The sequence below is a fragment of the Cyprinus carpio genome, chromosome B14, assembly GCF_018340385.1.
Source record: "Cyprinus carpio isolate SPL01 chromosome B14, ASM1834038v1, whole genome shotgun sequence".
Lineage (NCBI taxonomy): Eukaryota > Metazoa > Chordata > Actinopteri > Cypriniformes > Cyprinidae > Cyprinus > Cyprinus carpio.
In genome coordinates, this window is record NC_056610.1 from 21,793,768 (window position 1) to 21,805,824 (window position 12,057).

At 34.4% G+C, this 12,057-nt stretch overlaps 2 protein-coding genes across 3 annotated transcripts; both read right to left on the reverse strand.

Moving 5' to 3' along the window:
• Nucleotides 1-2,550: 2,550 nt before the first annotated feature.
• Nucleotides 2,551-4,759, reverse strand: LOC109070339 (ganglioside GM2 activator). Of its 2 annotated transcripts, none has more exons than XM_019086918.2 (4): nucleotides 4,153-4,759; nucleotides 3,907-4,054; nucleotides 3,189-3,374; nucleotides 2,551-3,093 (listed from the first exon to the last, which is right to left on the reverse strand). In XM_019086918.2, exons 1-4 carry the CDS (start codon nucleotides 4,197-4,199, stop codon nucleotides 2,920-2,922), a joined length of 555 nt encoding a protein of 184 aa, XP_018942463.1. In that variant the 5' UTR covers nucleotides 4,200-4,759; the 3' UTR covers nucleotides 2,551-2,919. The 2 variants fall into 2 exon arrangements, with proteins under 2 accessions (XP_018942463.1, XP_018942462.1); XM_019086917.2 differs by having other exon boundaries at nucleotides 2,558-3,093; nucleotides 3,907-4,059; nucleotides 4,153-4,295.
• Nucleotides 4,760-5,121: 362 nt separating this feature from the next.
• Nucleotides 5,122-7,928, reverse strand: gm2a (GM2 ganglioside activator). Its single transcript, XM_019086916.2, has 4 exons — nucleotides 7,620-7,928; nucleotides 6,965-7,117; nucleotides 5,811-5,993; nucleotides 5,122-5,678 (listed from the first exon to the last, which is right to left on the reverse strand). The coding sequence occupies exons 1-4, from the start codon at nucleotides 7,722-7,724 to the stop codon at nucleotides 5,517-5,519; spliced, it is 603 nt and encodes a 200-aa protein (XP_018942461.1). The 5' UTR covers nucleotides 7,725-7,928; the 3' UTR covers nucleotides 5,122-5,516.
• Nucleotides 7,929-12,057: the final 4,129 nt, after the last annotated feature.

A 12,057-nucleotide genomic window follows, 5' to 3' on the forward strand; every position in this document is an offset into this window, starting at 1 on the left:
GTTGCTGAGAAGTGTGCGTCATGACAAACTTTCCATTGACAGGCAGCTGCAGGGACTCGGCAGCTCAGTGGTGACAATAATAAAGATCAGCTCTCCACTTATCTACAGGAACAAAAACACAGCAATCACATAAAACAGTATGTTTGGATTTAACATAGGATTTGCCAAAGTTAACAAGCTTATCACACACATGAGGTCAGTATTTGAAGGGAGAACAATAAATCAAGTCTGTTTTCCTTAACACTGGTCAGGACACATTTCCCTGCATGAGTTCTGAATTGTTTTGGGACCATTTTTGGACAATAATGATTTTTAGTTTGTATTTTGTGACTATGGGAATTGAAAAATTATGTTTCAAACCTAAATGAGATTCTTTCTTCTGTTGAACACAAAAGAAGATGTTTTTGATAAATGCTGACAGTTGACAGTAGCAATTGACTTCCATAGTATTATTTATTCATACTATGGAAATCAATGGCTGCCGTCAACTGTTTGGTTACCAACATTCTTCAGAATATCTTATTTGTGTTCTGGTTTATAGGTTTGGAACAGCGTGAGTGAATGGTTACAGGATTTTCCTTTTGGGTGAACTCTCCCTTTAAAGCAATCTAAATAATTTCCCACCACATAAAAAAAATAAAATAATAATAAAAAGGTAATTGCTACTTTTTATCTCACAATTCTGACTTTGTTTCTTAAAATTGTGAGTTTATCTCTCACAATTCTGACTTTTTTCTCAGAATTGCAAGAAAAAAAAAGTCAGAATTATGAAATAAAAAGTCACAATTACTTTTTTTCTTTATTCCCTGGTGAAAACGGGATCCCATAGATAGTTGTACACATGCATTTAATACTGGCGCAAAGCAATCTGCCGTTTATATACTCCCAGAACAGACGTTTAGGGGGAATGTGGCCTTTCGCCTTATTAGAAGTCATTGTACCATCAGAATGGATTTTGAATGGATATTTAAATGTACAAACATACATGGAGTTGCTTTAAGTTCATTGTTTGAGTTCACATAGTATATATGTCTCCACTTCTAATGTTGTTGGGTGTGATTTTCTGCATGGTAAATGCATGTAGTCTGCCAGCCAGGAGTAGTATGTTCCACAAAGCTTTATGAACGTGCTTTGTGCCACAAAGCTCTTAAAAAACCAGACGCAAGCTCTCAGTCAGCCAGGAGATAACATTCTTTCCACTGCTCCCCCTCCGACCCCAGGCATGGTGTAAGCCTCAAGGACTCGCAAAACCTCCGCGTTTTCAAAGGGCATAATAAAACATAAAGTCCTACTGAGAATTCTGTCTGAGGTTTAATTAAAACTGTAAAAATAACATTGTTATGCAAAATAATACACTATGCTGTTTTCATACTGCTGAGAGTTCTAAACTTCAGAGTTAAGTGTGTATAGGTGCATTTTAGTAAACAGCACATTTCACATGTCAGGAAAGTTTTACAAGTGATGTTACATCTGGGTTCAGCAATCATTAATGGGGTCGTATGATGTTGCTAAAAAGAACATTATTTTGTGTATTTGGTGTAATGCAATGTGTTTATGCGGTTTAAGGTTCAAAAAACACATTATTGACAAGACAAAACTAATAAACCCTTACGAAAAAGAAGTTTATTCAAGTGTGCTAATTAGTATACTTCTTTTAAACTAAAAATAGGAAAGTATGCTTTTAGGCATTTGTAGCATCCAGTGAATGACATAATTACTCCTCAGACAATATACTTAAAATGACTTTACTGTCTTTTTACACGTTGCATTGCTTATCACACCACGTAAACATTAAACCATGTTAATGCATTGAAGTATACTACTTTTTGGTAAGGGAAAGATTAAAACAAGGCCTTTGACAAACAACAACTGATTACTACTCATACACTTTTTATACATGTTGCATTGCGTATCACGCCGCGTAAAAATTAAACTCGCGATTGTTGATCGGAAGAGTGGCAAATTCTTTAAATATCAACACTGCTAAAAACTTGCTTACAAGTGGCAAATTTGGAATTTCCCCACTTTGGAATTTCCCCACTTTATAGAAACAATCTATTTGGAGAATATCAAACATGTTTGAGCCGATTTTAGGACTCTGTTGTCATGTGTTTCTAAGCAATAAGGTGCATGTTTCCTTATGAGTTTGTTTAGAACAACTTTAAAGTCTGTTAGTGTGTGATTCTCAGTCGTTTTTCTCTGTTTCCACACAAAGTCATCAAGTGTATGAATGATGCCTATAGGGTTTTAAAATCTGTCCAAATTTTAAAAGTCATGTAGTTTATTCCCAGCCTTAACTGACGTTCTTCTGTGGAAAGCAAAATATTTTGTGCACTTTGCTCCATAAAAAATAATCATACAGGGACCTGGGGAAATCAAGCTAAAAAAAAAAAGATAATAAAGTACCATATAAGCAGTCCAAGCAACTTCCCTCTACTGCCGCTCTCAAATCTCATTAGTATTTGCATACATTTAAACTTTTGGTTATTTGGGCATTTTGCATCGCTGACATCACTGACACAGCTGTGCAAATGAGATTCAAGAGCTATGGCACATAGGAAAATAACATTTAAAAAAATAATAAACTAGTGTAGCATTACAGATTCACTGGGAACAATATAATACACAACTAAAAGAAAACTGTTACTAATTTGAATGTTTATTAAGAACAACAATTTAAACATTTTATTTTTTTATTTTTTATCAGTAACTGAATTGGCTTCTTTTGCCACTACATCACATTAGTGCATCACTCATCATTAATCACATTAGTGCATTAATCATGATGGGAACAGTAGAGGTTACAAGTGTTTGAATCCTGAGCCCGTACCATCTCGAGATTAGTCCTGGACATTTGGCTCTTTTTTGACACTTTACCAAAAGCCAGGAAAAGAGCAGATTGCTACATGACAGCAACAACTACATTTCAGTGTGTTGGTTGTACAGTACTGATGCTATTGAGAAGCTGACTTTAAGGCATCCCAGCTCTTTTTCAGCGTTTCCTAAAATGATCTGTAATCTGAAATTGGTCAACCTGTTAGGTAGTGAAAAATTTGGTATGTAGATACCAGATGATGGCCAATAGTAGTCCCCCTGGAAAAAACAGATAAATGTTAAGCATAAAAACCCCGATATAAAAAATACACAAACGTTTGATGTGGATGTTCAGTGAATGAGGACACACTCACAGCTCTGAACGGACAGCCACAGGGGACGCTAGATGAACGTTTAGGTTCAGGACAGAGCTCCGGGATCAGCATAAAGAGCTGGGCCAGCCGCACACAGGCATCAGGATAATAACAACTTCCTAAATCATCAACACAAGGCACTTTTAACCATACACCAGCAACTTCTCTTTCCAGTGTCAAGTTCACCTGAAACAAATAAAATAACGTCATTTTTTGTAATCCAGATGATTTTATGAAGGTACAGAGCACAACGTTGAGCTGTTGAAATGTGGACGGACAGGTTTAGCGTCTGCACAACATTCACAGCAAGTCTCAGGCATAAATACATTCACGTCACCATGAGTTTCTAGGTGATAGGATGGGTACAGCTCAGTTTAGAGTTTCATGGTACCAGGGTTATTATAGTTAACTAATGCTAGACCAATAAAAAGGCTTTAAGTTAACCTAAAATAAAACAAAAGTCAATAAGTATTAGCTAAATAAAGTTTACAATTTTTTTATTTTTTTTTTTAGATATATAGCCTAGGCTGTATAAAACCTTAAAAATAATAATAATAATAAAATTAAAACACATTAAACAAAACATATACTTCGACACAATACATTACATAAAACAATAATTAATATATATAAAAAAAAATAACTATAACAGAATCTCAATTATACTACAACAACACCTAAGGAAGAAGATCAGTCAGGCGTCACCAGGTGAACTCACAGGGAAGGGAGAGCACAGGTGCACCGATGTGGTGGCAGATGCAGCTGCTATTACATATCCCGGTGAAGGAATTGGGTTTGGATACACATGAAGATTCTTCACATCTGTGGGGTCGTCTGGCTTTCCACAGTTTTCCCAGGAAAAGCCTCTGAACTAATCAGTAATAGAACGTACTGTAGCACGTGGCGATGCAAAGAACACTAAACTGTATTAAAACAATATCATTTCAATATCTCACGTTCTCACCTTTGTAAATGCAAAGCTTCTCCTGCTATGCCATTCGCTCGAGACATCCAACAAGACACTGCTGGCAGCGAACAGAGCGATAGACACGGAAATGCAGCTTTTCATTTCGCACGGTTGATTTACAGAAGTGTCACCATTAATTATCTAAGATGTATTTACTTAAAGTTAAAGATATGAAAACTCTGAAACACCAATGCGAGCTATGCCATATCAAAGACACTTGATGAACTGTTTGTCATTTGAGTTCCTTATGGTAATGATGTTTTTTTTTCTCTCCGTGATTGTTTGTCATTTATGAAAACAATTATACAGCGTTATACAGCGACCTCTACAGGCTGCTCGCACGGAACCAGAAGAACCCGTTTAAAACAATGGATGATGGTAACGATAGCTTAAATAATAATAATAATAATAAATAGTTAACTAAACATCATCATTTTGGCTCCTTTAAACACTACTCCGTCACATGTTTGAGGAATACAGCTCTGATATAAGATTATTACTATAAAAGTTAGGATTATTATATATTATCTGAATCTATATGAAATTTTATATATGTTACATAATACATAATTAAATGAATTAGTTAATTAGAAAAATATATATCTAAATATATATCTATAAATATATATCTGTGTTCTGAACTATTTGGTGCATCAGTGTTTCAACAGCCAATTCATAAAGAAAGCCTTTTACTTCAAAAATAAATTGAAATAAAATAAGAATAAATTTCTGACACATTTCTCGTATCATCTTCTCAAAATTCAAATTATGTTGACTCAAATCAAATTTTCTTTCTAAAGCTATTTGTAATGTCTATTCGATGCTTTTTCTCAATTAAAACACAATAATGATTTTTAGGGGTGATTTCTCAGCCAAAATATGATGTGCAATAAATTGCATAAATTAATCTATCCATCCATCCATCGCATCGTTTTATCATTATACATTAATATAACTGCTAAACACTTGAATGTTTGAATGTTTATTAAGAACAAAAAAAGAAATTTCCCCTTTAAAGAAAACTGAGAAACTTGGTTCCACCTCGAGAGTGAACTTCGTTAACCCCCAGAGAACAAGAACAAATCATAAAAGCAGCAGTTAAAACTAGACAAAGCATTGTTAACATGTTAATAAAAAAAAAAATATAAAAAAAAGGAAACCCAGTGCAGTCCAGTGGTTTATAAAGTAAACTGATTTAAACAATATTTACAACTTCCACCAAAAAAAGAAATGCTCATTAGTAAAACGCTCATTAGTAAAAAGAAATGTGCTCATTATGACTGAAAATTCATCATTCTAAAAAGTTAAAAGAGAATCTTTAAAGTAAAAGTCCGGTAGAATAATCAAATACTACTTTTCTTTTACTTCTTGGAGGAATGCAATGAGAAGCTGATTTTGAGGCATCCCAGTTCTTTCTCAGAGCTTCCTAAAATGCCCTGTACTCTGTAGTTTCCATTGGTCAGCCAGCCGGGCAGTTCAACTTCTGGTATGACGATGTCTGATGTTGGCAAAGCATAATCTCCCTGGAAAAAGGATATGATAAATGTCATGCCTCTCAAAATACAAGACAGATTTTTTGGTCACAATAAGACGACATTATTAACCCATAAACACTTGCATGTTGAGTAAAATCTCATGAATCGGGACACACTCACAGCTTTGAATGGGCAGTGGCAGGGCAGGCCGTATGTGTGCAGAGGCTCGGGACAGTCCTGCCCCGGCGGGATGAGTTGATCCAGCAGGTCACAGGCATTAGGATAATGACAGCTTCCTATTTCATCCAGACAAGGTATTTTCACCCACAAACCTGCTATTTCTCTTTCCAACGTCACGTTCACCTGAAACAAATAACATGGTGCCAACATGGAATTGAGTTTTTAAAACAATGCTTTATGGAGGCGCAAATTATAAAAGTGACAATCATGGAGGTTTACAGCCTCTTGTGATAGTCACAAGACAGTCAACCACAGATCCAGGCATAAAAACATTCATTTCACTCGCATAAACTAGGTCACCAGAATGGCCAGGAACCTCCATTCCTAAACCTGTCTGTATTTTTGTTTTGTTAAATGTTATTGTAGTATTTGCATTACAACTTGACAATTTTGGAAACAACTTTTAAGAAATCTGAAATTATAGTGAAAATGAAGCCAAGATGCAACTATCAATTTTTTTTTTCATTATAAAACATTTAAAAAACATAATTACAATAAAATAAAATAATATAAATGGTATATATATATATATATATACTATATATATATATATATATATATATATATATAAATTATAAAACAACAAAAAAAATAAATAAAAAAAATTTCTTCAAAAAATATGCAAAATCATAATCAATAAAACATAAGAATTAAAAAAAATATCTTTAAATATAAATCATAAATATTCATGATTTTCTTGACTAAAAAATATTATATATAAAAATCACATATTTCAAATAATAAACCTTTAAAAAAATATTTATTATCAAAGTAAAATCAGGTGTTTTCATTCTTAAACCGTGCCTAATTTATTTAGCATGCATCTCATATTTCATAGAATTGTTTTGTAAATTCATTTTAAGTTCCTCTTTCTATAAAAAATACGGAATGGTGACTTCCTGAAAACCTAAAAGAGGAAGTCATCATGGCCAAACTTTTGGCATCTCTGAAAAGCTTAACATCTACCTGGATATTTGCCTTTAGAGAGAGAGATATATATAAGCACCCTACAAAACACATGAAATGTTGTGTCTCAGATGAAAATCAAAATGGGCTCGGGATTTCTAGAAAGCTGATAAACGTCTCTATCTTACGGAGAGAGGAGACGTCAGTGCTACTGATGTAGAGCCCGACGCCGCTGCTGTCAGCTGTCCCGGGATGGAGATGGGATCTGGAGAAATACTGAGACTCTTCATCTTTGCAGGATCATCTTGTGCACCGCAGTTTTGCCAAGAAAAGCCCCACACCTATTCGATGAGAGTAATGAACAAATGTGACCCTAGACCACAAAACCAGTCTGAAGTCACTGGTGGTATATTTGTAGCAATAGCCAAAAATACACTGTATGTGTCAAAATGATAGATTAGTCTTTTATGCCAAAAATCATTAGGATATTAAGTAAAGATCATGTTCCATGAAGATATTTTGTAAATTTCCTGCCGTAAATATATCAAAACTTCATTTTTGATTAGTAATATGCATTGCTAAGAACTTCATTTGGACAACTTTAAAGATGATTTTCTCAATATTTTGATTTTTTTGCACCCTCAGATTCCAGATTTTCAAATAATTGTATCTCGGCCAAATATTGTCTTATACTAACAAACCATACATCAATGGAAAGCTTATTTATTCAGTTTTCAGATGATGCATCTCGACACTTAAGACTGGTTTTGTGGTCCAAGGGTCACAAATGACAATTTAAATGAATTATATAATGTGTCTGAGCACAATATTTCACACCCTCACCTTCGTGAATTTGGAGATTCTCCTTCCGAGCAACTGACTCGAGCCTTCCAGCAAGAAACAGTTTACAGCGAAGAGAGCAATAAACACGGAAACGCAGCTTTTCATTTTGCACGGTTAATAATCAAAAAACACGAAGTGTACCTTGAGATTCTGCTTAACTAGAGAGCTTCACAAAAGCGCAAGCGAACATGCCCAAACACAAGCCCTGCACGACACGATGTGATTCAGCAGCACCCGACACTACAGCAGGACTATCAATGCAGCTGAAGACGCTTCTCTTCACACCAGGAACTATCAGAACCCGTCATGTGAGTGTGTGTTGGTATTTAAATACTTGGCCATAATTCTTTCCGCATTGTTTAGCCAACACTGCGATATACAGTGTTACAGCGCCCTCTAAACGCAGGAGGAATATATATATATATAACCTTTATTTAAACAGGAAAAGTCCCATTGAGACACAGTCTCTTTTACAAGGGAGTCCTGTATAACACGTTCAATCATAAGTTGCAAGACAATAAATTACAATATAAAATACAAAGCAGATTTACACAAAATTTACATGTGTAATTATTTGCATGTGAAGATGCAATGAGTTTAAAATATGTAAACAAACGAAATAGGGGTTAGAAGTCAATATCCACCCACCATTAATTAAAACGTACACGTCTGTCCGCATATCAGATATTCTCTTTTTTTTTAAAGCAGCTAAGGAAATTAGTGCACCAATCTTAAGTCTAGACTGGAGTTCATTCCAGGACGAAGGACCATAGTAAGACAGAACCCTCTTTCCTGCTTCTGTCCTCATTCTTGGTACCTTAAAAAGTAGTATATACTGTATATAACATCAGTCCAGTAACAAACAGATGCTGGTTAAACAACAAAACTATAACTTTCAGAGAAAGGGACATTTTAACACAAGTATACAACTTATAAAAATGACAGCTATACAACTAAGAAATCATTTATTAAATCAGGAAAGCAAACCTTTATGCTGAAAGACCTTTCTGTATCACCTGCTGTGAGTTCAACAATGCTTTCCCGGCTCTGGTGGGTTTATAATTTTATTGTAAAAAACTGTTTTTGATTTTTAAAAACGTTATACTTTTCGTAGGTCCTGTTGGTTGCATATATAGCAGCATTAGAAAAGCAAAATATATATTATGTGTGTATCTGATGGCATTAACTCATGCATGCTTGAACCTTTGTAGACGTGCTGAAAGACTTTTTCTCTCTATCTGATCCTTTGCACAGATCTCTGCGCACAGAAGTGTTAGTAGAAATAACACGACGTGATGTGGTTGTGGTTATAGTGTCAAAGTTGCTGTCAGTTTCTAGAAGGCCTTGTTCTAAATACGGTCTACCACACACACTCTTCGCTTCTTGTGTGATAGTCTCTATCCATCCGGTAACCTTTTATTCTAAATAGTTATACGTTCACTTTATGAATGCATCTTTTAGCTACTGAAATATATGTTCACTCTGAATCATAACACAAAAACAAAACAACGGTAGAAAATCTAGAATCCATAGAATAACAGAAAAAAAGTACTTATAATTTTCAGCTGGGACATTAGGTTTATGGACATTTATATTCAACCTACAACATTCAAAATATTCAAAATATTAGAAAAAACACCTGTGGAAAAATCAATATGTAAAATTCCTTCATATTACAGTGTGCTATATTTTACTGACTTGTGATTTTTTTTCACAGCCTTTTTACTGTTGACATATTTTTTTTAAATAATATTTTCAGAATTCTATATTTATTTGTCTGATGTTGCTTATTGTGTGAAAATGTTAATTTAATTTGATTTAATTAAGAATACAGGACGTTCAAGGGTTTGGTGATTGATTTTGAAAGGAGTGATTGATTTTATCTGTGGTCTCTCTCAGGCCACACAGTACCTGATTGTCCTTTGTCTTATGTTGATTGCCTTTTAAATAACCATTGTTTATTGTTGAGATAACGCTGAAACCATTGCATTCTATTATTGTTGTCATCGCTGTGGCCACAAGATGGAGATCTTGTATTTGTGCTTAGAGAGTCATGCTGTGACCTATGCAGATTTGCTCTTGGTCTGTCAGTAACTTGTAAGTATACATAAATCCATACATTTCCTAAACCACAGGCACATTAATTCAGTGCACACATACATTCAATCTGAAATAAAGCTAGTAATGCACACACATTTTAATGCTGAATAGTTTTATGGGAGAAATTCCCATGCAGATTTGCATCCTGCAATCATTTCATGAGAAATACGAGGCTATGTAATTTTCTTTGTCGGCATCATGTGTTTTTTTTCTGTTATGAATCACAAAAGAGTGCATTAATCAGGGTTTCGGGTTTTATTTGATGCAGCGCTTTATTCACAGGCCATATGATTATACTGTACGTGTGCATGAGTCACCTTTAATCTCTCTGCATGTGCCTGCAGGTAACTGCCAACACATATGTGCCAAAGAATCACCTAGTGTTTCGATCTAAAGGTACGTGAGCTATTCAAACACAGCTTTGTTCATAAAGTTTAACTCCTAAACAGTGCTGGAGAAAATCACCGCTTATCAAATTACTGTACATACTTGCCCAGGGATTTGTCAGCGTGTTCAGAGGTCATGTACTGTACTTAAGCTATATGCACTATAACTATACAGCAAAATATGTCATGATGTGTAAAAACTCTCTTTTTCTGAACTCAGATAAATCAGAAGCTATTGTTTTTTGCCCCTCCGAACAAAGAAGACAATATTTACCTAACCTTGATCTTTTAAATTTCACTATCTCAGCAAAGGTTCGTAATTTAGGTGTGGTAATTGATAACAACTTACAATTTGATAATAAAATTGCCTCGGTAGTGGGCTCTAGTTTTTTTCATCTGCGCTCTTTTGCCAAAATTAAATCTTTCCTATCCAATGCTTCTCTAGAAGTTGCTATTCATGCCTTTATAACATCCAGGCTAGATTATTGCAACTCTCTTTATTATGGGATTTCCAAGAATCAAATATCTAAATTACAAATTGTTCAGAATGCAGCAGCAGCACGTTTTTTGAAAGGAGGCAAAAAATTTGATCATGTGACACCGTTTTTGAGATCCCTTCACTGGTTACCTTTTCAATATAGAATCGACTATAAAATTTTACTACTAGTCTACAAATCCTTAAATAATCTTGCACCATCTTATTTATCGGATTTACTCCACCCATATACTTCAAATCGAGAACTGAGATCAGGAAACAAATCCCTCCTTCGTATTCCTAGAACCCGCTTGAAAAAAGAGGGGAAATAGAGCTTTTGAAGTGGTGGGCCCCACTCTATGGAACAATCTTCCTATTCATCTTAAAATGGCTTCCACTTTATCTGAGTTTAAAACAGCGCTAAAAACATATTTGTTTGGATTAGCTTTTAATGTGTGTAATTTACTTGAACTTATCTTTTAATGCTCTATATTTGATTGTTGATGATGTTGTTGGTTCATTATGTATTTTGTCGTGATTACTGTACAGCACTTTGGTCGGCTAAAAACCGGAAGTAAATGTGCTCTAGAAATAAACAAACTTGAAACTTGAAACTTGTAAAAAGAGTTTAAATGCTCATAAGTTACATGCACTCATTAGATGAGTATTTAATTTGATTAGCAGCAAAATAATTATACATTGGCAGCCAAAATTTTGGAAGAATTTTTAAAAATGTTTTCAAAGAAGTGATATGTTCACCAAGGCTGCATTTATTTGATCAGAAATACAGTAAATGTGTCATATGTCACATGATTTTCACAGATTTTGAGATGAGGATGCATGGTATGTGTAATACAGACTTGAATGTCTTTCCAAACGAGCTGAATGACTGGCGTACAAGTGCATCTTGTATTGTGTATAAGTGTGCATTTTTGTATTGATTTTTCTCATCTCATATTGAGATAATTATGTGGATCAGTTTGGAAAACATTACATTAGTTCTGTACAGTTCACTATTGTATGCCAATGAATATCCTTTATGGAGAATTTGTATAAATTGTCTGTACATGTGTATAAATTAGCCTTTCATACGACCATAAGTTATGTAACTCACTGAAAAGCAAGAGGCATTGAGATTTTTCCCTTTTTTGGGGGGCAAAATATATTTGTAGTTTTTAGTTTGTCCCCAACTCTTGATTTGCAGATGTATAAACATATACACTGCACGCCAAAGGGTGTATATTATGATGTTTTTGAATGTTTTTAAAAGAAGCTTCTTATGCTCACCAAGGCTGCATATATTTAATCAAAAATACAGTAAAAACAGTGCTATTGAGAAATATTATTACAGTTTAAAAGAACCGTTTTCTGTATTAATATATTTTAAAATGTAATTTATTCCTGTGATTTCAAAGCTGAATTTTCAGCATCATTACTCCAGTCTTCAGTGTCACGTGATCCTTCAGAAATCAATGTT

What these genes read in the sequence shown, in the direction of transcription:
- LOC109070339 (XM_019086917.2), bottom strand. Translation starts at nt 4,257, where the DNA reads ATGAAAAGCTGCATTTCCGTGTCTATCGCTCTGTTCGCTGCCAGCAGT. An exon ending in GAAGCTTTGCATTTACAAAG is followed by an intron (nt 4,060 to 4,152) that starts GTGAGAACGTGA and finishes ATTACTGATTAG; the next exon opens with TTCAGAGGCTTTTCCTGGGA. An exon ending in GTGGCTGTCCGTTCAGAGCT is followed by an intron (nt 3,094 to 3,188) that starts GTGAGTGTGTCC and finishes TGTTTTTTCCAG; the next exon opens with GGGGACTACTATTGGCCATC.
- gm2a (XM_019086916.2), bottom strand. Translation starts at nt 7,724, where the DNA reads ATGAAAAGCTGCGTTTCCGTGTTTATTGCTCTCTTCGCTGTAAACTGT. An exon ending in CACTGACGTCTCCTCTCTCC is followed by an intron (nt 5,994 to 6,964) that starts GTAAGATAGAGA and finishes TATTTGTTTCAG; the next exon opens with GTGAACGTGACGTTGGAAAG. An exon ending in GCCACTGCCCATTCAAAGCT is followed by an intron (nt 5,679 to 5,810) that starts GTGAGTGTGTCC and finishes TCCTTTTTCCAG; the next exon opens with GGAGATTATGCTTTGCCAAC.